Source organism: Rana temporaria, chromosome 7 (assembly GCF_905171775.1).
Source record: "Rana temporaria chromosome 7, aRanTem1.1, whole genome shotgun sequence".
Lineage (NCBI taxonomy): Eukaryota > Metazoa > Chordata > Amphibia > Anura > Ranidae > Rana > Rana temporaria.
The window spans coordinates 146665673-146688330 of record NC_053495.1 but is presented as its reverse complement, the minus strand read 5'-3'; the positions used below and the strand labels follow the sequence as shown (position 1 = coordinate 146688330).

The 22658-nt window shown below is 44.2% G+C and overlaps 1 protein-coding gene across 1 annotated transcript in view; it reads left to right on the top strand.

The window, feature by feature from the left end:
• The window catches only part of HS2ST1 (heparan sulfate 2-O-sulfotransferase 1), a 252431-nt gene extending 231388 nt beyond the window's left edge, over positions 1-21043 (top strand). The window contains exons 6-7 of the mRNA XM_040360084.1: positions 16422-16579; positions 20004-21043. Of these exons, the coding sequence (XP_040216018.1) occupies positions 16422-16579; positions 20004-20230 (385 nt within the window). The 3' untranslated portion in view covers positions 20231-21043. The remainder of the gene's footprint in view (positions 1-16421; positions 16580-20003) is intronic.
• Positions 21044-22658: the final 1615 nt, after the last annotated feature.

Sequence of the window (22658 nt, the reverse complement as noted above, 5' to 3'; positions counted from 1 at the left end):
TTTACCTTTTTGTTCATCTTTAATCACTTCAGTCCTGGAAGGATTTGCCCCTTAATTGACCAGGACTTATTTTTGCGATACGGCACTGCATGCGTGGTAGTCGGACACTGTACCTGAACAAAATTGACGTCCTTTTTTTTTTTTTTTCTCTCACACAAATAGAGCTTTCTTTTGATGGCATTTGATTCATTCATCAGTTTGGGCCGATATTTACTCTTCTACATATTTTTTGTAAAAAAAAAATCGCACTAGGCTTGTATTGATTGGTTTTCGTCTACAAACTATGGTTAGGATAGTTTTAGGGTCTTTTATTTCATTTTTTTATGGTTTTTACTTGTAATGACAGTGATCTACAATTTTTAGCGGGACTGGGACATTGCGACGGACAAATCTGATGCCAGATGACACCTTTTTTGGGACCAGTGACATTAGTGCATTTTTATAGCACTGATCAATGTAATAATGTAAAAATGACACTGGCAGAGAAGGCCTTAACACTAGGGGCGATCAAGGGGCTAAGTGTGTTCCCTAGGTGTTTTCTAACTGTAGGGGGAAGATGGGCTCACTGGGACATGACAGAGATCACTGTTCCTGATCACTGGGAACAGAAGTTCTGACATGTCCCCTGTAAAAACTGGGATATGCTTGTTTACACTGGCAGATCCTCGTTCTGCCTCTGTAATAGGCGATCACGGGTTGCCGGAGGACATCGAGTCTGCCCAACTCACATGCACACTCTTGCAGCGAGAGCGTGCAGCCGGTGGGGCCCGCCCACTCCACCACACAGGTACATTGATTCTCGAAACGCTGCCAATCTGCCACAGTATATGTACGTGAGCTGGTCGGCTAATGGTTAAGCCCACGTTAGAAAAATACTGAAGCATTAGGGACACCGGGTCCTACAGGGTAAAACTCGGAACAACTGGTCTTGCATCATGTGCCAAAGTCTACAGGGACAGTAGACTTGGAGTACTGATATCAGCAAAGTCTGCATTAAAGTGGATGTAAACCACATATATCTGCAGTGTTTTCTTATCTCTCTTCAACGCCCCAAGTCCCGTGCTTCATTCCTCTTATCAGCCTGATAACTTTTGACAAGTTCTCTGAGAGTGTGTTGGGAGAGCTTGCTATAAATAAATTAGCACAAAGCTAAACTATTCACCGGTATGCTCTGCATGTGTGAGGAGGGGGTGTGTACCTTTCCTCCAATCAGCTGTCTCACAATCTCAGTGTATAAAAGTATCCACACCTACAGGGGAACCAGGAAGAGAAAAGTCTAACACAATGTGCACTTTCTAAACAGTATATAAAGCTGAACACAGAAGATATACATGTAAAGCTTATGTAGGGAGATTTGTTTCATCTCTGTGTATCATCTGAGGCTGTTCACTTCACTGGGTATATGTGAGGGTTTACATCCCCTTTCAGCCCTTGTTCACATTGGTGCAATTTGAGATGTCAAATCGGCGGCAACTGCCGGCAATGGCACCGCCCTAAGGCCGCGTACACACGATCAGTCCATTTAACCGATGAAGCTGACTGATGGTCTGATGTGCCTACACACCATCGGTTAATGAACCGATCGTCTCAGAACGCGGTGACGTAAAACACAACGACGTGCTAAAAAAAACGAAGTTCAATGCTTCCAAGCATGCGTCGACTTGATTCTGAGCATGCGCGGGTTTTTAACCGATGCTTTTGCATACTAACGATCGGTTTTGACCTATCGGTTAGGCGTCCATTGGTTCAATTTTAAAGCAAGTTCTCATTTTTTTGACTGAAGGATAACTGACCGATGGGGCCCACACACGATCGGTTTGGACCGATGAAAACGAACCTTCAGTCCGTTTTCATCGGTTTTGACCGTTCGTGTGTACGTGGCCTAATGCATTTGTGGCGCCGCACCGATTTAAAAAAAAGTTGTTTCTGTACTACTTTTTGCGATTTCGTGGTGCGATTACCATTGACATCTGTGCAGATGTCAATGGTAAACCCTAGAAACCCTAATGCACTATATTTATTAGGGTAACAGCCCCCACCCCCCAATAATACTTACCTGAGCTTGAACTTGATACAGCAATGTGCATCAGAGCAGCAGCTCTCCCAAGTTTCGCTCTCCTCCATTGGCTCTCAAAGCAGCAGGAGCCATTGTTGTCAATCAGTCAGTGAGCCAATGAGTGTGCCTGCTCAAGCGCCTCCATAGCAAGATGCTTCCTATTTGGGGAAGGAGCCAGGACCATCGGTGAGGGACCCAAAAAGAAGGTGATTGGGGCTGCTGGTTCTTGGTTGTCGCATACCTTTTTTTTATTTATGGAATTTCTCATGTCTATGAAAGGTTAATTTATACATTACATTTCTGCTTGTATTCTCCTTGTAGTGTTTATGAGGAAGACTTTTTTTTTTTTTTTGACCAACCCTTTTATTGCATTTTCTAAAGCTCTGTTCTTTATTAAATAATCACAAATGTGTGTATCCATCAGTCTATCCAATCTATTTAATTCTTTGTAAACCTATTTGATGTCTGAACAACAGTTCCCAGTACTAAGTAAACTGTATTTAAAACCATAGAGTGTAAAAAAAAAAAAAAATTACGAAACTTGTCTATTACATCGGATTCCTTGATGTATAAATCTAGACCGTAACACTTCAGTTATTTCAGTATGAGGTTGTGTAAAATCAGTTCCTATTTTTCCAACTTGGGAATTTAGTAATTAGCTGAAACGAACTGTAAACAGTCAGCGGGATATTAAGCAAAAGTGTTAAAATGTCATTAAATATTTATGAGAAGATCGAGGTTTAATTAGACGTCTGACAAATGAGGCCGTACTACTGTACTGCTGTCTCCAGATGTCTGATATCCAGTATGGCACCTTTAATTCACAAATATCGCAGTATTCAGTGACTTGTTAATATTCTTAGGTATAGTAGCCAATGTGATCTAATGTGATACTAGTGCAAATTGGTTTTGAATGCTTGGTATGGGTTACTGTGCATAAGACTAGACCGATGTGAACAAGAAACTTTGATCGAAGAAATCCAATGTTATCTAATGGCCAGTTCACCATTTTTAATGTTGGAAGAAGTTGTGATCACGCTCTCTTTTAGGGTCCATGCGCACTGAGCTAAAAAAAAAAAAAAACGCTTCTACAGGAGTTTTGTATTTTTTTTCCTCTCCTGCCTGTTGTAGAAGCATATCAATGTTATCCCATGTGTTCATGCACATTGAAAAATTAGCAGAGGGAAATGTTTTGGGGGGGAAAAAAAACTTATGAAAGCAAATGCCCATAAACTCTCATAAACTCTACTATGAACATTTTTTTATGACACTTTTTCTGCCAGAGGCCCTGTAGTTTTTGGTGTCAGCTTTGCAATTTTGGTAACCTATTGGACTTATTGGTATACTTCTTTTTTTTTTTTTATTATTATTATTATTTAATATAAATTCAGCTATTCTAACCTATGAGCTCTTGTTAGCTGACTGTGTATGACAGCTAACTGATGAACTGGCTGAAATTTGCTCAGCGGCTTGCCCTTTCAGCTGCCTTCCACCCAATATCCGTAGTTTGAAAAATCTAGGAAGCCGGTTGGAAGATTGTCAGCTGAACAGCATCTGTATCGAATGAGATGCTGGCACTGTTTCGGGTATTTTAAGGGCTGGCAAAGCCAGTTCTCAAAATTCAATATTCGCAGAAGGAGATTTGTCCATCCACTCTGTGTAGGTTGTAGTATGGCAAGCTTTACACTCGGCTTTGTGCTCCTAAAGTGCCACCACTTCCCTAGTTTCTCTACTTCCAGATAGTGGAGGATAGCATGCCTCAGACCTCATACCACAGTTTTTCTGGGACCTAATTGTCTTATGGCATGGCTGTGTGTCCATTGGAGGTGTGCGTCTATAGACATGTAAGTTTTGTGTGAAATTCACTGTTTAAGTGCTTTGAGCACTTCAGTGGAACATCGTGAAGAAAAGTTATAAGGATTTATTTTATGGTCATCGTTTTTGACCCGGGTTTGGCAATGGTTTCCAGCACTCTGGGCTGAAACAAAAAAAATACCTTTTGTGATGGGGTCACCCTTACTGCAAAAGTAAAATGCTCATTATTTTTGCAGGATAGAGGAAGAGGCTGTATTGCTTACCCTATTCCCCATTCCAGCACTTTCCTCTGAAGTCCTGGTCTGTTGGCAGTCCCTCTGCACCATCTCATACAATGCAGAGATATTAACTCTGTATTTTATGTGAAGGAGGTATACATGTAACCACAGCTGTGAACAGCTTACAGAGAAGTCTACAGCAACCCGGTCAAACGGCTAGATGCAGCCTGCTGGAGTGCAGAACTAGGCAAGAATTTCTCTTTGTTCAGACATTCTTATGCCACGTACACACGACTGTTTTTAATGTCATAGAAAAAAACGACATTTTTCTCGACGTGATTCTTGTCAAGCCTGCATTGCATACACACGATCGTGAAAAAAAATGCTTGAGCTAAGCGCGGTGACGTACAACACATACGACGGCACTATAAAGAGGAAGTTCCATTCGAATGGCGCCACCCTTTGGGCTGAATATGCTAATTTCTTGTCTCATAACTTGCTTCTGAGCATGCTCGTTTTCCCCCCTTCGTTAAAGCGTACACACGACAGTTTTTCACGTCGAGAAAAACGATATTTTTTTTTTAATGGCCATTTTTCTCGATAAAATAAATGCTCTGGAGCAGGGGTGGGCAATTATTTTTTCGATGGGGCCACATGAGAAACTAAAAATATTTTGGAGGGCCGGGCCAAAAGGCTAAACTCAATACTGCATAAAATCAATTGTATTTCTTTATAAAAAGCACTAAATATCATTGTTGGAAAACTGGTACGAGTACTTGTTATAGACATGGCACAGGAGGGGGACAGAGGCTGGGGACATGGCACAGGAGGGGGACAGAGGCTGGGGACATGGCACAGGAGGGGGACAGAGGCTGGGGACATGGCACATGAGGGGGACAGAGGCTGGGGACATGACACAGGAGGGGGACAGAGGCTGGGGACATGGCACATGAGGGGGACAGAGGCTGGGGACATGACACAGGAGGGGGACAGAGGCTGGGGACATGACACAGGAGGGGGACAGACACTGGGGACATGGCACAGGAGGGGGACAGAGGCTGGGGACATGACACAGGAGGGGGACAGAGGCTGGGGACATGACACAGGAGGGGGACAGAGGCTGGGGACATGACACAGGAGGGGGACAGAGGCTGGGGACATGACACAGGAGGGGGACAGAGGCTGGGGACATGACACAGGAGGGGGACAGAGGCTGGGGACATGACACAGGAGGGGGACAGAGGCTGGGGACATGACACAGGAGGGGGACAGACGCTGGGGACATGACACAGGAGGGGGACAGACGCTGGGGACATGACACAGGAGGGGGACAGACGCTGGGGGCATGACACAGGAGGGGGACAGACGCTGGGGACATGACACAGGAGGGGGACAGACGCTGGGGACATGACACAGGAGGGGGACAGACGCTGGGGACATGGCACAGGAGGGGGACAGAGGCTGGGGACATGGCACAGGAGGGGGACAGACGCTGGGGACATGACACAGGAGGGGGACAGAGGCTGGGGACATGGCACAGGAGGGGGACAGACGCTGGGGACATGACACAGGAGGGGGACAGACGCTGGGGACATGACACAGGAGGGGGACAGACGCTGGGGACATGGCACAGGAGGGGGACAGACGCTGGGGACATGACACAGGAGGGGGACAGAGGCTGGGGACAGGCAGCCACTGTTTAATCAATAACAATTGATTAAACAGTGGCTGCATGTGATGGCACAGTGGCTGCGTGTGATGGCACAGTGGCTGAGTGTGATGGGCACAGTGGCAACAATTGATGGCACAGTGGCAACAATTGATGGCACAGTGGCTGCGTGTGATTGGCACAGTGGCTGCGTGTGATTGGCACAGTGGCTGCGTGTGATTGGCACAGTGGCTGCATGTGATTGGCACAGTGGCTGCATGTGATTGGCACAGTGGCTGTGTTTGGGAACAGTGGCAACAATTGATTGCACAGTGGCTGCGTGTGATTGGCACAGTGGCTGCGTGTGATTGGCACAGTGGCTGCGTTTGATGGGAACAGTGGCTGCGTGTGATTGGCACAGTGGCTGCGTGTGATTGGCACAGTGGCAACAATTGATGGCACAGTGACTGCGTGTGATTGGCACAGTGGCAACAATTGATGGCACAGTGACTGCGTGTGATTGGCACAGTGGCTGCGTGTGATTGGCACAGTGGCTGCGTGTGATTGGCACAGTGGCTGCGTTTGATGGGCACAGTGGCTGCGTGTGATTGGCACAGTGGCTGCGTTTGATGGGCAGAGTGGCTGCGTGTTATTGGCACAGTGGCTGCGTGTGATTGGCACAGTGGCTGCGTTTGATGGGCACAGTGGCTGCGTGTGATTGGCACAGTGGCTGCGTGTGATTGGCACAGTGGCTGCGTTTGATGGGCACAGTGGCGACAATTTATGGTGGCACAGTGGCTGCGTGTGTTGGCACAAGTGGCTGCATGTGATGGCACAAGTGGCTGCGTGTGATGGGCACAGTGACCCCTCCCAGCCCTGCCTACTGTTATCACCGCGGCGGGGAACATTACAGACAGCGTTCGTTTGCACAGCTGTTTTCCCCGCTGCGCATAGACACTCAACCATGGACGGATCTGTCCAATCGCGAGCAAGGGGGAGTGTCTATGTGACTCCCCCTTGCTCGCGATTGGACAGATCCGTCCAAGGGGGAGTGTCTATGCGCGGCGGGGAAAACAGCTGTTCAAACGAACGCTGTCTGTAATGTTCCCCGCCGCGGTGATTAACGTGGCGGCGGCGGCGATTTCGGCGGCGGGGGGGCCGGATTAAAAGGTCCGCCGGGCCGTAGTTTGCCCAGGTCTGCTCTGGAGCCTACACTCAATCGTTTTTAACGGCCAATTTAAAAAAATTGCATTTTTCTCAACATGGAAAGCGGTCATGTGTACGCGGCTTTAGACATAATGAGCATTTAACACTTGCAGTACAGCATAAGGGGCACAGTGCAAGTTTTTTTTGTTTCAGCCTAGAGTTCAGCTTAAGGTGAAAATAAGATTAAAATTAGAATAAATGCATAAATTCGATACACGTGAGAATGCATATTCTCAGTTTAGAAATTTAGAATTTCTGTTTTCATAAACCATTTTTATCTCGGCCAAACTGGTAAATGGAAACTGGCGACAACTAGGCTACAAACCACTAGGATAACTGTGAACAATAAGCAGCCAGTCTAAAACGCACTCAACACTGGGAACCACTTTGAAAATTGTGTTTCCGCACCTGTACTATCTTCACTCAATTTTGGGGAACCCGCGCTTCCCTCCCAGGCTCCTAGGGGATCCCGTCCGCTCTCTCCTGGAAGCACAATGCTTCCAAGACTTCGTTTTTTTCAGACTTTGCTCGCTGTTCCTCCATCTCGATGTGGATGTTGCCAACGGGCTGATATTGCCTCAACTTCTGGAGAGTTTAGCAGCTTCAACACTTGAGTTGCCTCCCTTTTGGCGGCCACTGACTGCTTTTGGACAACTTTGTGTTTGTACTGGCTCTCTTCCCCATACTCTTTCTCAGGTGTATTCTCAGCTGATCACTCCGCTTAACCACTAGTCAACCGCACGCCGTCAAGTGACGGCGGGCGGAAGACTCCATTGTTCTGACAGGACATCATATGACGTCCTGTCATTTAAAGACGCTAGGGCGCACCCGTCGCGTCACTGGGAACACAATGCGCGTGCCCGGCGGCCGCGATGGCCGCCGGGCACCCGCGATTGCCCAGTAACTGAGCAGGACCGTGGATGTCTGTGTGTAAACACAGAGATCCACGTCCTGTCAGGGAGAGGAGACCGATGCTGTGTCCCTTGTACATAGGGACATAGATCGATCACCTCCCCCAGTCACCCCCCTCCCCCTACAGTTAGAACACTCACTAGGCTACACATTTAACCCCTTCCCCGCTCCCTAGTGGTTAACCCCTTCCCTGCCAGTCACATTTATACAGTAATCAATGCATATTTATCACTGTTCACTGTTTAAATGTGAATGGTCCCAAAAATGTGTCAAAAGTGTCCGATGTGTCCTCTATAATGTCGCAGTCCCGAAAAAAATCTAATTATGTCCCCTATTTTGTAGGCAATATAACTTTTGCGCAAACCAGTCACTATACGGTTATTGCGGTTTTTTTTTTGTTTGTTTTTTTTTTACCAAAAATATGTAGAAGAATACATATCGGCCTAAACTGAGATGATACCATTTTTTTTTTTAATGGGATATTTATTATAGCGAAAAGTAAAAAATATTGTTGTTTTTTTTTCAAAAATTACGCTTTTTTTTTTCTTGTTTAAAGCCCAAAAAATAAAAACTGCACAGGCGATCAAATACCCCCAAAAGAAAGCTCTATTTGTGGGAAAAAGGGACATCAATTTTGTTTGGGAGCCACGTCGCACGACCGCACAATTGTCAGTTAAAGCGACGCAGTGCCGGAAGCTAAAATTTTGTCTGGGCAGGAAGAGGTTAATGACTATTTCCCCACTTATCTTCAGAAGTGGGCAACTGCAATAAACAGATCCTTCACCCCTTTTCAATGCAGATAGGGCATTAAGGCGCAGTTGTCTAGCAGCACAGTAAGTGGTGGTAGCATCCAGACACAACAGTACCTGATTGTTGGCCTGTAAAGACCAGTTATAGCTGTCTATACAAAGTAGTCCGTGTGCTGCTTTAATTTTTAGGACAGCGCCCATGTAAAATGTTTGGTGCCAAAACAGTGCAGCATCATAAACAGAATTATTAGGGTGAAATAACAATGCCCAAGTTATCCTGGGACCATGTGTATTTTATTTTTTCTAACTTACCAGTGGCTAGTTTATATAAACAAATAGTAATAAAAGTATTTGTGGTGTTCCAAGCAAGCCAATCAAGTAGCAGATGTCCTTTTTATGAGTCTATAGTGAAATGAAAGAACCGGATTGGTTGTTATGGTCCCTTATTTTCTCATTGTCTGGCCTAATGCAGGGTCTAAAATTGCCGTTGATGGACTCAATATAACCCACTGGAGTGCTATAATAATTTTGTGTTGCTACTTGGATTCCTTGTGTGTTCACCATATGTGTCTTACCATATAACAAGGATAATTTTCTGCTTCTTATGCCTTTATAGTTGTTGCTTTTAGTGCTCATTTACTTGTTGAAAATAATCTATAAAATTGTTATTGTGGGGTTGGATGGCACTTATCTTGAAAAAAAAAAAATGCAATTTCTCTTAGCCTGCAGCTGCATGCCATTAGTATCATATAATTTTAATAGCCCCGAAGATCATACATTTTCTGCAAGTCTAAAGTCTTTATTATTACTAATGTTGTTCAAGATCATTACCCCCAGCAAATAATTTAACATTCTAGGTTTAAAGTAAAAGCAACAGCTGAGTATAAGTATTTACTGCCAAACAAATAGTATAGAAAAATCTATCATGAGAGAGACTTGGTGCCCTTCATTGATGACCTCTTCCCTGGAAAATGCTAGTTGCTTGGCTCTTTCTCTACCACTCACCTGAAAAAAAAGTAAAGCAGTCTAGGAGTTTCTCTGAACAACTGACTTGCATGCCCATTCCAGTATTTGACCCAACCGGTACTGAAGAAGGTAAACCATGGCAGCCCTTACCACGACTGGCTTACTCTAAAGCAAGGTTTCTCATTATTTTTCCAGTCAAAGCATCCTTTAAAATTGTGCGCAATCTCGAGGCCAATCTTAAACCCATTCTAAAATGTAAAAAAACAAAAGTAATAATTTTACATAGTGCAAGCTCCACACACGTAGGACACCCCAACATTCGAGGACATTTATGTTGGGTTTCCGACTGGTATTCCAGCATTTCTTTTTCATTTCCTCTCGCTCTTGCAGCTAACGTAACCCCAATGCTGACAGACAAGGGCGGGGTGGGTGGGTCAAACAAAGTAGATGTGTAGTAGAGCTGCATGATTCTGGCCGAAATGAGGATCACTATTTCCATATAACCACGATTCTCTTGGCATAAAATCTTTCACATTATCCAGAAAAAAAATTTGGTCTAACTTCATTGTTTTTTTTTATTTTTTATTTCATTAAAGTCATTTTTACCCAAAAAGTTGCATTTGAAAGACCGCTGCGCAAATACAGTGCAACATAAAATATTGCAACAACCACTATTTTATTCTCTAGGGTCTCTATAAAAATATAATGTTTGGAGGTTCCAAGTAATTTTCTAGCAAAAAAAAAATGATTTGAACTTGAAAACAAAAAGTTTTGGTGTTTAAGTGGTTAAACGTTCCTAAATTACATACAAAAGTCTATTCCTTTGATGTAAAAGACAAAACTGATACAATGTTTAGACTTAACATTCCACTGATAGAATGTTTTAAAACTTGGCAGACTGCCCAGACTTTGACTTTTGAAGGCGTAGAGCAGAGAGAAAATTCTCTGCATACCAAAGATCGGGAAGATCACAACGGGAAAAAATCGCGATAAATATTTTTGACGTTTAATTGTGCAGCTCTACATTGTAGGTGTCATTATTATCAACCAATGACATCAGTGGTTGTTAGGACACTGGTGGCTGCTCTGCACAGCGCCCAAGGTTGTAATGCTGCACAATGAAACACATGGCTTTGAGTAGAGGTCGACGGATATATCGGTCGATATTTGGCAGTTTTTGTGAAAGAATCGGCCGATTTGCGGCTAAAGTGTCCGGCCCGCATGGCCGCCTGCCCTGCAGTACTGACCCCGCTCCCACTCCCATGTATCCGATTCCTCCATCTGCACGGCCACCACAGAAGGGACATAGATTTCACTGGCATTGCGCCGCCCGCCGTGCCCCGCCCCCCTCCCTCGGCGTGCTGTATTGGGGACAAGGAGAAACAAACAATCATTGGCTTACAACTGCCGCCTGACTAATGTAACTCCCCCCAGCAGGAATGTCTTCCTTCCCTGTTGAGGCGGAGCCTGCTGGCATTACACCAAGTTCTAAACAATAATTGGCTGATCAGCTCATCAGCATGCACCTAGCCTATTCGGTGCATGCAGATAAAATTAGATTATGATACCAGCATGTATGGAGGGTAAGTTGCCCATATTATGTGCTACTGTGCCACCCTGCATGATTTAATATAAACACCTTTTAAATGGGAAACCTGGCTGAGGATGACTCTGGGTGGATATGAGAGTTACATTGTGGAGATCCTCTTCACAATGTAACTCTCATCCCCACACAGAGTCATCCTCATCCATCTTCACAATGCAACACAATCATCTTCATCCCCACTCCAACGCATCCCCTGCACCATCCATCCCTTTCCACAACACATCCCCACCCACGCCCAGCACCATCCATCCCTCTCCATAACGCATCACCGCAACGCATCCCCACCCACGCCCAGCACCATCCATCCCACTCCACAATGCATCCCCACCCACCCCTCTCCACAATGCATCTCCACCCATGCCCAGCACCACTCACCCCTCTCCACAACGCATCCCCACCCACACCCAGCACCATCCATCCCTTTCCACAACGCATCCCCACCCACGCCCAGCACCATCCATCCCTTTCCACAACACATCCCCACCCACGCCCAGCACCATCCATCCCTCTCCACAACACATCCCCACCCACGCCCAGCACCATCCATCCCTCTCCACAACGCATTACCACCCACCCCTCTCCACAACGCATCACCGCAACGCATCCCCACCCACGCCCAGCACCATCCATCCCACTCCACAATGCATCCCCACCCACCCCTCTCCACAATGCATCCCCACCCACCCCTCTCCACAATGCATCCCCACCCACCCCTCTCCACAATGCATCCCCACCCACCCCTCTCCACAATGCATCCCCACCCACCCCTCTCCACAATGCATCCCCACCCACCCCTCTCCACAATGCATCCCCACCCACCCCTCTCCACAATGCATCCCCACCCACCCCTCTCCACAATGCATCCCCACCCACCCCTCTCCACAACGCATCTCCACCCACCCCTCTCCACAACGCATCTCCACCCACCCCTCTCCACAACGCATCTCCTCCCACCCCTCTCCACAACGCATCCCCACCCATGCCCAGCACCATCCACCCCTCTCCGCAACACATGGCTGTGGAGGAGGCGGGTACAGAGAGAGGTGGCTGTGGGGGAGGCGGGTACAGAGAGGTGGCTGTAGAGGAGGGGGGGAACAGAGAGGTGGCTGTAGATGAGGGGGGGAACAGAGAGGTGGCTGTAGAGGAGGGGGGAACAGAGAGGTGGCTGTAGAGGAGGGCTTTACAGCCACCTCTCTACCCCCCTCATCCACAACCACCTCTCTGTACCCCCCTCCTCCACAACCACCTCTGTACCCCCCTCCTTAAAATTACTAAGATTGTATTTTTTTTATTTTTTAATAATTATCAGGTTGCACTGGTGGGCACTAATGAGGTGGCACTGATGGACACTAATGGGCTGAACTGGTAGGCACTGATGAGGTTGCACTGACGGGCTGAACTGGTGGACACTAATGAGGTGGCACTGATGGACACTGATAGGCTACACTGGTAGATTGTAAGCTCTAACGAGCAGGGCCCTCTGATCCCTCCTGTATTGAATTGTATTGTGACTGTACTGTCTTCCCTGATGTAAAGCGCTGCGCAAACTGTTGGCGCTATATAAATCCTGTATAATAATAATACACTGGTGAGCTGCATTGGTGGGCCCTGATGAATACTGATGGGCTGCACTCCAACTCTCCACCCTAAACAATAACCTCCTCCCCAACCTAGATTTTCTGAGATAATGAAAAAAAAAATCGGCCTAAAATATTGGCCGCAAAAATCGACCTAAAATATCGGCCATCGGCCGCCCCAATTTTGAAATATCGGTATCGGCCAGAGAAAAACCCATATCGGTCGACCTCTAGCTTTGAGTAACAAAAAAGTTGACTTAATCCACCACTGGCTTATACACAAATTTGGGTAAATGTTTTGGCATTTTGCTAAAGGCACCGTAGTTGAAAAAAGCTGCTTAAACACTTCAATACAGGGCATTGTCACCCCCTTCCTGCCCAGACCAATGTCGGGCAATGTGGCTCCCAAACAAAATTGATATCCTTTTTTTTTTTCACAAATAGAGCTTTCGTTTGGTGTTATTTGATCACCTCTGCGGTTTTTATTTTTTGCGCTATAAGCAAAAGAAGAGCGACAATTTTGAAAAAAAAAACTATCTTTTACTTTTTGATTTAATAAATATCGCAATAAAAAAAAATAATAATAATTTCCTCAGTTTAGGCTGATATGTATTCTTGTACATATTTTTGGTAAAAAAAAAAAAAAATTGCAATAAGCTTATGGAGCACTGCCCCCGAGGGAGCTGCTGGATATTTTCGGGGCAGCATGTTACCTCTCTTCCCTCACCGTCCAGGGTATTAGATGAGAGCTGAAATGTCCACACCTTGCACTTCTTTTTCTAAGATGTATTTGCTAAACTTGATAGAAATAAAAGAAGTGAATGAAGAGGTGTAATAGGTTCAGGTGCGTAGTTTCAATCTGGAAACACTCCTGCTTCCAGCGACACAACTTTCGTCGCCACTCTAGCCAGAGTGGGTTTTGCGGACCCCATATAGGCCTCTCTTACTAGCCTAGCAGGCGGGGTGACACACGAAAAAAACAAAATGGTACAGTCTCTGCCACAGACCTTCCCACAGATGGAGACACTTTACGGTCCGGAATCCTCACAATACAGTATTCAGCACCCAGATCTCTCCCAAGTAACTTGAAACTGACAGGCGATCACCATCCAGCCTTTCAGTAAATGGTGCATCCTTCGATGAAGTTCAAGGCCTCTTGAGACACCAGCCTCGTGCTCGGTCCTCTCCAAGATAGGTCCTTCATCAAGCGGCTTCCTCCCTCAGGACGGACAGCACAGGATCACCTTCCAATACGTAGACCCAATCTGCCTACTGGGCCTACTCAGAAGATCACTACCCCGGACCAACATGGTCCCGGAGCCAGGATTGCAGGAACACGCACCCCCGGCCAGGAGGGCCACACAAGGGGGGTGGTGGGACGACAGACCCAGGATCGACGACCCCAGTCCAGTGGCGTGTGTCCCTTAAGTTCCCCTCCCCAGCATGCACAGCGTGACGATCAACCCCACTGATTGGCTGCCGAGGGAGAATACTCAAATCACCCTTGCTGCTGCCCCCCTTGGCCTGGAGTAACAACTACACCCCAGGCGAACAATGGTGGTCACTCACAGCACAGCCATGGCTGGAACAGAAGCCAAATTTGCACAAATCACACATGTCTGAGTAAACTAACTCTCAGACTTCCCTCTAAATTTACAACAGTGCTGGCTCGAAAAGAGCAGGCCGCTACACGTATTTGATCTGTTTGCACAAAAGTTCTAGCATCTACAAAATAGAATTATTTTTTTTTTTTTTTTTTTTTTTTACTAGTAATGCTTTTTTTTGTGACCGTGACATTGCGGCGCACATATTTGACACTTTTGACACATTTTTGCGACCATTCACATTTATACAGCGATTAGTGCTGTAAAACTGCACTGATTACTGTGCAAATGTGACTGGCAGGAAAGGGGTTAACACTAGGGGGCGCTGAAAGGGTAAATATGTTCCCTGGAAGTGATTCTAACTGTAGGGGGAGGGGACTCGCAAGGGGAGGTGACCTCTGTTCTGGGAACACCCATCGTTCTCCTCGCCTCTGACAGGACCGTGGATCTGTGTGTTTACAGATCGCGGGCAATTGCGTGTGCCCGGCGGACATCGTGACCACCGGGCACACGCACGTGTCCCAAACAATGTGGCGGGCGTGCACGCCCCTTAGACAGCCCCTTAGACAGCCGGGAATGCCCGGAAGGACAAGAGGTTCCTGCAGACGTTATATTAGTATACGCCGGGCAGGAAGGGGTTAAAGGTGACAATAAACTCGACATTTTTGTTTAAATAAACACAGAATGTACCTTCTATCTCTCTGATCCCTTGTTTCATCTTTCATATTCAAGCTTCTATTCTCTGACTTTCTGTTCTAGGGTGGCTATGTTCGTTCTCCACACCCCCTTTTGTTTGTGAACGTAGCCATCCTTTCCTGCTTGTCTCCGAGATGGACTACACATCTATGTGCAGACACATTTAGCTCTATTATAGTACACACGTAGAGGAGAGCATGCTTTAGGGCCCTTTCACACATTTGGACAGTATGTCCGTATTTCATCCATCCATTTTTGGATGAAATATGAACATGCATGTATCCCTATGGGATAGCAGGTGTCAGCGGATGAACATCCGCTGACACCCGGTGTCATCGGTCCCCGCTATGGTCCGATTCTGCAGACAGAGGAAAATCCTATTTTTTTCCATCTGTCTGTATCGCGGATCGGGTGAACACGGACAGGCGGTCCGTATTCATCCGATCCCGCCCCATAGGGGAAAGCGGAGATCTGACAGGGCGGTCCCTGCAAAGTGTGCAGGGATCGCCCTGTCCTCTGCTGGCTCAGCGGGGATCAATGGAGCGATCCCCGCTGAGCAAGCGGATAAGAATGGTACGGATCCTCACAGGATCCTTACGTGGGAAAGGGCCCTGGTAGCTGTGAGGTGCATCCATGGAGGATAGGGAGCATTCACAGGACAAAAAAATGGCTAAAAAGATCTGAGCCATGTTATAGTCTTAAAAAAAATGATTATTTTGAGTCCTTACTGCTAGCATTAGTAAATAGATGGGGAAGTATAACATATTTATTTTAAACTTTTTTTTTTTTCCTGGTTTCCATGCCTTGACAAATGATATCGTACATCCCAGGAGTTTTCAGGAGGGGAGTAGGGGTTTTCTCAACTAAGCACACCCTTCTGCCTGTATGCCCAAGCTAAGGACAGATGGATTGCAGGAAGTAAATGCTACATTAATCTTCTTCCCTTACTCAAGATGGCCATGGCCAAAAAATGCTAGGGGGCTGGGTGGGTTTCAACGTTATTTCTCAACAAAATAAAGCATGGAGATGTGGATGAATGGCTTAGTTTGCTTTGAATATTCAAAATGAATTAAATTGTGTTTTTGGTGTGTGGTGCTCAGATGGAGTGCAGTTGCGCTTTAAGTAGATTTAAATTGAAGTAAGAAAATAATTGCATGCAAATCATCATCTAACAGACATCTGTCCTAGCAATGAACCTTTTTTTTGTACAGCAGTTACTGTGGTAACTGGTAAAAATTATTCAAAATATCACAGAAACTATTTTTTTTATTTTTTATAAAATGTTTATCTTTTTGTCGCTTTGTCTAATCAAAATATTCAGTTGATAGTTCGATGTATTTTTAGCTTCTTTACAAATCTGTCTTTCAGGAATGTTGGGAGCAAATGGGCCCTGGACCAAGCCAAGTACAACCTGGTTAATGAATACTTTTTAGTCGGGGTGACCGAGGAACTGGAGGATTTTATAATGTTGCTGGAGGCGGCATTGCCCCGTTTCTTTAGAGGTGCCACAGAACTCTACCGTTCAGGTAATTAAGAACATTACCAATTTTGTTGAGTATGAACTTAGACACTAGACACATTAGGGCTGGATTGTAGCAACAATTGCTAAATGCTATTCGTGTTTATGCCCCAGAGAAATTACAATTGGATTCTGATTGAATACCATAGGGTGCACAAATACTGTTCTTCCAGACACATTTTGGGGTGATTTTTATCATATTGATTTGTGACGACTTGGAAGACTTGTCATCATTTCCAGGCTGCATAATCCTATGGGGGCACAAGTAAAGAACAATGGGTAAACGGTCCCAACTGCCCTATGCTAACAGGACTTTAATCCACGCTAAACATTAGGAGCCAGTTGGAATAGCTCCCATTCTTGTGTTCACTATAGCTATGGCACAATGGTCATATTCAAGTTTGGAAGTTAATTTACTAAATCTACTGCATGCAGAAGGGGCTGCAGCCTAAAGATGAACATGTGCCTCACACACAATACAGTATAAAAAAAGTTAATTATTTAAATTTTTTTTGTCTTTTGTCCATTTCCATCTATAATGTAAAAATGGAGCAGACATTTTCAACAGTGTACCAAATAATGGCCTCATGTCCTTTACGCAAGAAAATCAAACTATAATGTACGGTCAACTTACCCAGTGTAGACTGACACTGTTAAGTTTGGCATGGGCATCTAGTCTTCAGTTGCTTCTGATCAAAAAAGGATTAACTCTAGTTTCACTCTGCTAACCTGCTTGTAGTACTGCTCTAAGACGGGAAATGTGTATGATCCCATTGATGGTCAAGAATGGTGTGTCGTCATGAAATATCATCCAGTAGTGCATCGCACACTTAGACAAATGGCCGCTCTTCCCTCTATGACTAAGCCCTGGTGGGTGGGGCAAAACTTGTCAGAGCATGGCTTGTGGGGTGGTACAAGGCTTAGGCCATCTCATACATGTTAACTACTGTATTGGGAGAGCTGCGATTCTTCCAAGTTACCCTTAGGTAGTTTCTGATTTTGTACAAGCGAAAACTGTTACCTAATGAGAACACCTTTGTCTCTGCCCGTCGCTAAGAAATCATTAAAATAACTGCTACACTTGATGGATAAAATCTACCATTATGTAACACAAATTCAGGTTGCGAATCTGAAGGATAGCTACGAATTAAGACTGAATAATGATGAAAAATGTTATTAACATGAATGATTAATTTAGGATAAGGGTTAAAATAAACATCCAAGTGTTTGGAAATACCAGTGGATATGGCTAATTTATTTATCAGGAGATGAAGCCACAGATATGGTGAGTAGATAAGGTCATTCCCCAAAACTCCCAAACAAAGCAAAAGATTGTGATAGAAGCCAAAGAGATGCCAACACTCACTTTTTGAATGGACCACAGCATTCAGTAGCAGAGACTGGGATAAAGATGCATCAATCAACATATCAAGTGCTTTGCATACTAATGGAATCTACAGGGGGATTGGCACAGAAGGACCAGCTACACAAAAACAACCATGTGAAAGTATGTTTGGAATTTGATAATAAGCTTGAAAGTAACTCATTCATCATGTGGAAAATGTTTTGTGGTCAGATCTGAGATTGCCTACATAAAAAAAAACGTGCTTACACCGAAGTATAGTGGTGGTAACTTGCTGCTGTTCAGATTTTCATTAGCAGAGACTGATTTATGTTAATACTAGAATTGAGAATGGATGGTAAAAAAATGCAGAATAATCCTTTGAGTAAACGTGTCCTTTAATAAAGCTAAAGGTTGGATGTTATCCAAGATTGTAGTATCGCCAAACATAAGGCCGAAGTAATATTAGAGCGACTTGACAACAAAAACCTGAATGTCTTCAGTCAAAGCCCTTCATTTTGTTTCTTTTGAGAATTTGTGGAACTATTTTATTAAGGGTTCATGCACACAGGGCTTGCACAGGCATTTTAGATGTCCCTCGCCTGGGGAGCTGCATATGTTGCATACAGCCTGTCATACAAGTGAAGGGCTGTACACAGCCATGCTCTTGTAAACGCAGAAGAAGTTTTGCATACGGAAAATATGCTGGACGTGCGCGCATGGGTAGACGTTAATACAAAGTTTTCAGTCTTTGCCAAGAACTGAGCATGTAAAAGGGCAGTAATGTCCCTATCCTACTATTTGTCCTCCTCTTTTATCAGACACGTGTTTCACTTGTTTTACTAAATGCAGTTGTCCATCAAATAAAAATGAAGACCACGGGATGGGACTGGAGCTTAATGACATGCTAAGAGGGAGGTGTAGAAAGACTTTGCTGGCTTCAGAGGTAAAGCTACAAGTTAGTAGAAAATCCTAGGACTGCTAGAAGTAAAGATGTAGAATCTTCATGTTTGTACCGTGTTCCAAAATGCTCATTCGGGTACTAAAAAAAAAAAAGGGAGAATGCTATAGATTTCCACACAGTGAAGTTGGGTGAAAACGAAATTAAATACCTTTTGTATATGACTATGGGGCGTATTAAATAATGGTGAGTGCAAAAATATTCCCTACTACCCCCTACTAAAAACTTCTGAATGAAAATAGAATTCAAGCATAATAATAACTATTCTTCTAAATGTTTTATCTCCCCTCCTCCCCTCCCTCTTCCTACCTTCCCTTGTGTAGAAAAAGATCTGTATACTTACTTTTTTAGTCCCCTCTGGTGTGGGCACATGATCCTGCAGCTCTGACTTCCCTGCATCAGTAAGCCACAGCTGCAGGGGAGAGGAGGGAGTGCCAATAATGGCTGGGTCATGGGAGTCGGAGCCGCAGGATCATGTGAACGGACTAAAAAAAGGTAAGTATACATATCTTTTTTTTCTTTGTTACGGGAAGACAGGAGGAGGAGGAGGTAACATTTAAAAAAAAGGTTGGTGTTATGCTGCGTACACACGATCGGTCAAACCGATGAGAACGGTCTGATGGACTGTTTTTAATCGGACCAAACCGACCGTGTGTAGGCCCCATCGGTTATTTATCCATAGGTTAAAAAAAAGCAATCTTGTTTTAAATTTAACCGATGAATACCTAACCGATGGGAAAAAAAAACACTTGTTAATAGGCACGACCATCGGTTAAAAATCCACGCATGCTCAGAATCAAGTCGACGCATGCTTGGAAGCATTAAACTTAATTTTTTTAAGAATTTTTTCAGCACATCGTTGTGTTTTACGTGACCGCGTTCTGACACGATTGGTTTTTTAACCGATGGTGTGTAGGCACGACTGACCATCAGTCAGCTTCGTCGGTTAACCGATGAAAATGGTCAATCAGACCGTTCTCATCGGATGGACCGATCGTGTGTATGCGGCATTAGGCTTGAATTGCACTTTAACGTCAAATTAGTTTTAATGTTAATTGTCATTTTCATGCTGTAATAATTTGCACATAGTTTAGCTATTTCCCTCACTTGCATTTTCTGTATCTACAGGAAAGAAGTCTCACCTCCGAAAAACAACAGAAAAGAAGGCACCATCAAAGGAGACTACTGCAAAGCTTCAGCAGTCGGACATATGGAAAATGGAGAATGAGTTTTATGAGTTTGCCCTTGAGCAGTTTCAGTTTGTCAGGGCACATGCAGTGCGGGAAAAAGATGGAGAACTCTATATTCTTTCACAGAACTATTTCTATGAAAAAATTTACCCAAAGTCAAGCTAAGGACACTGTGTGCTGTTAGTTTAATGGACTACACCCTTGTTCATAAGGCTTTAATTTCAGGCCTGCAGACTCGACCAGTAATTATACCTGTGAGACGGTTCATTGATAACTCGCTAAGGTTATCAAATGAGCCATATCAAATGTTCAGTACTAAGAAAACGAGACCTTGCAGTGATCTCCTTCTGCCACAAGATCATGCTGATAAGTACAACACGTGAGAACTCAACTGTAGCAAATGGACACTGGACAGTCTGGAATTACACTGTACAGAAAAAAAAAGGAACTCTAGATATTTTTTTTTAACTTGCAAGTGTCCAAACGTCTCCTCTCTGATTTATTTTGTGTTCAGTTTCAAATGGCTGTTATTGATCATGTACTTTCCACCTGTGAATATTTAAACACATTGAAGAGCTCTATCCGACATTCTGCTGTGTAACTTGTCCATTTTTACACTGGTGCTTAATTAGTATCAAGATGACTCCTGGATTTAAAATCAACAAAGCAGTATTTTTTGTTTTTTTATTTTACCCTTCGGTCTATAGACATTATAGAAAGTGTTACAGTTTTTTTTTTTTTTAAATAAAGTCATTGGCTCATGCTACTGGAAAAATGTAATGGTTCTAGATCATCATCACAAAGTATTACAGCTGAAACATCGTAACCTCTGTATATGGTTCTCCTCATTTGCCAGGAGAAAAAGCTTACGTATTGAGGTCAAAACTGTGGTTTTTGAAGTCACTAGCAGTTTTGACCTATGGTTTTCAACTTTACAGAAATATGTATTGCTTTATTAAAGAAAAGGTTTACCAAAAACCCTTTTGAAGTGTACATTTATCTCTAGGCACCCCTAACTGTATATAAATTAGTTTGTAAATTATTTTTCAAACTAATGCTTTCAATATCTATGGACACCTGAACTTCACACCTAAATGAGTTTGTACCCATTCCAAAACCGTGTTCTCACTATTAGTGTTCCAGTTCATCCCAAATGTGTTCTGTAGAGTTGAGGTCAGGGCTGTGTGTTCACTTCAGTTCCTCCACATCAAACCATATGTATATGAAATGGAAACGGGAAATGTCCTGGAAGTCGCACATCTCTGCAAAACCCCGTAAAGAAGGTGTATGACAGCCTCAGCCCAGGCTCCAACCAGGCCACGCAACCAACACGTTTCACTCTACCCATGTTCCCCATGACTAAGCTCTGTGGGTCGAGTGAAATGCATTAGGGGCATGACTTGGTTGGAGCCTGGGCTGAGGCTGACATGAACCTTTACGGGTTTTGCAGAGATGTATGACAATCAGGACTTTTACCCTTTCCATTAGATGAATAGAGCTTGGGACAAGCTCTTTTGTTGTCTGCGCGCTAAGCGGTTGTTGCATAGGACCTGGTGGAGCCTTAAATGACACCTGTCGATATACTTTGGGCCACATATCTATATGTAGCTGGCTTCCTGCACACGGACATCATCACACTTTAACAGAAAAGGGCTTTCCCTTAACGGTTGCAGACTGGGTTTGGTTCCCATAATTGTCTGACTTGTCTTTGTATGCCATAAAGTATGTGTGTGTGTGTGTGTGTGTGTGTGTGTATATATATATATATACTGTATATATATTGTGTGTGTGTGCGCGTGTTTTATATGTAATTTGTTGCAACGTCATGTTGGTAGGATAAATTAACCCCTGGGGTACTACTGGTGGAAAACCTGTGTCATAGAATCTTTTTTTAATATGGTTTCTGTGGCTATGAATTACAGAGACATCAACTTTGAGCTATGTGGCTTTTGCAAGAACTTTGTCTGGACCTAGAAACGAGAACAGAGAACACCTGGAACCTATAGGTTCAACAGCACCTCCATTACCTGTTATGGCTATTGTAACTCCCCCAGTTGTCCCCGTGTACAAGTATATATATATTTTTTTAATAAGCCTATTTTACAGTAAATGTTTAGAACTCTACATGTGTGTTCTCTTTAAACCCATCATTGATTTTAACATTTGCATAAATTATTTGAACAAGTATGGCATCTACCCTTGCATTTGTTAAGCCATAAGACCTCACAAAACATTGAAGATATTAACGGGGTTGTAAAGGAATTTTAATTTTTTTTTCATAATAAGCATCCTTTACCTGCAGACATTCCTCTTTTCATTTCCGCATTGTTCGTTTTTGCTCAGAAGTTGCTCTATTTCTTCTCTGTTCTGTTCACTTCCTGCTTGTCTGATTTGTTACTGACCACTGTGAAGGGAGACTTTACTGCGGTGGTCAGTGACGTGCTCACCCCCCTCCTGGGAACTACATCTGTGCGGCAGGACGCTCTCTACGTGTTAGAGACTTCAAGGAGGTGTGAATTACTGGGCGTGCTGCAATACATACTGGAAAATGTATTGCACTCTACCTTGCAGACATTCATTTTAGCCAAAAAAA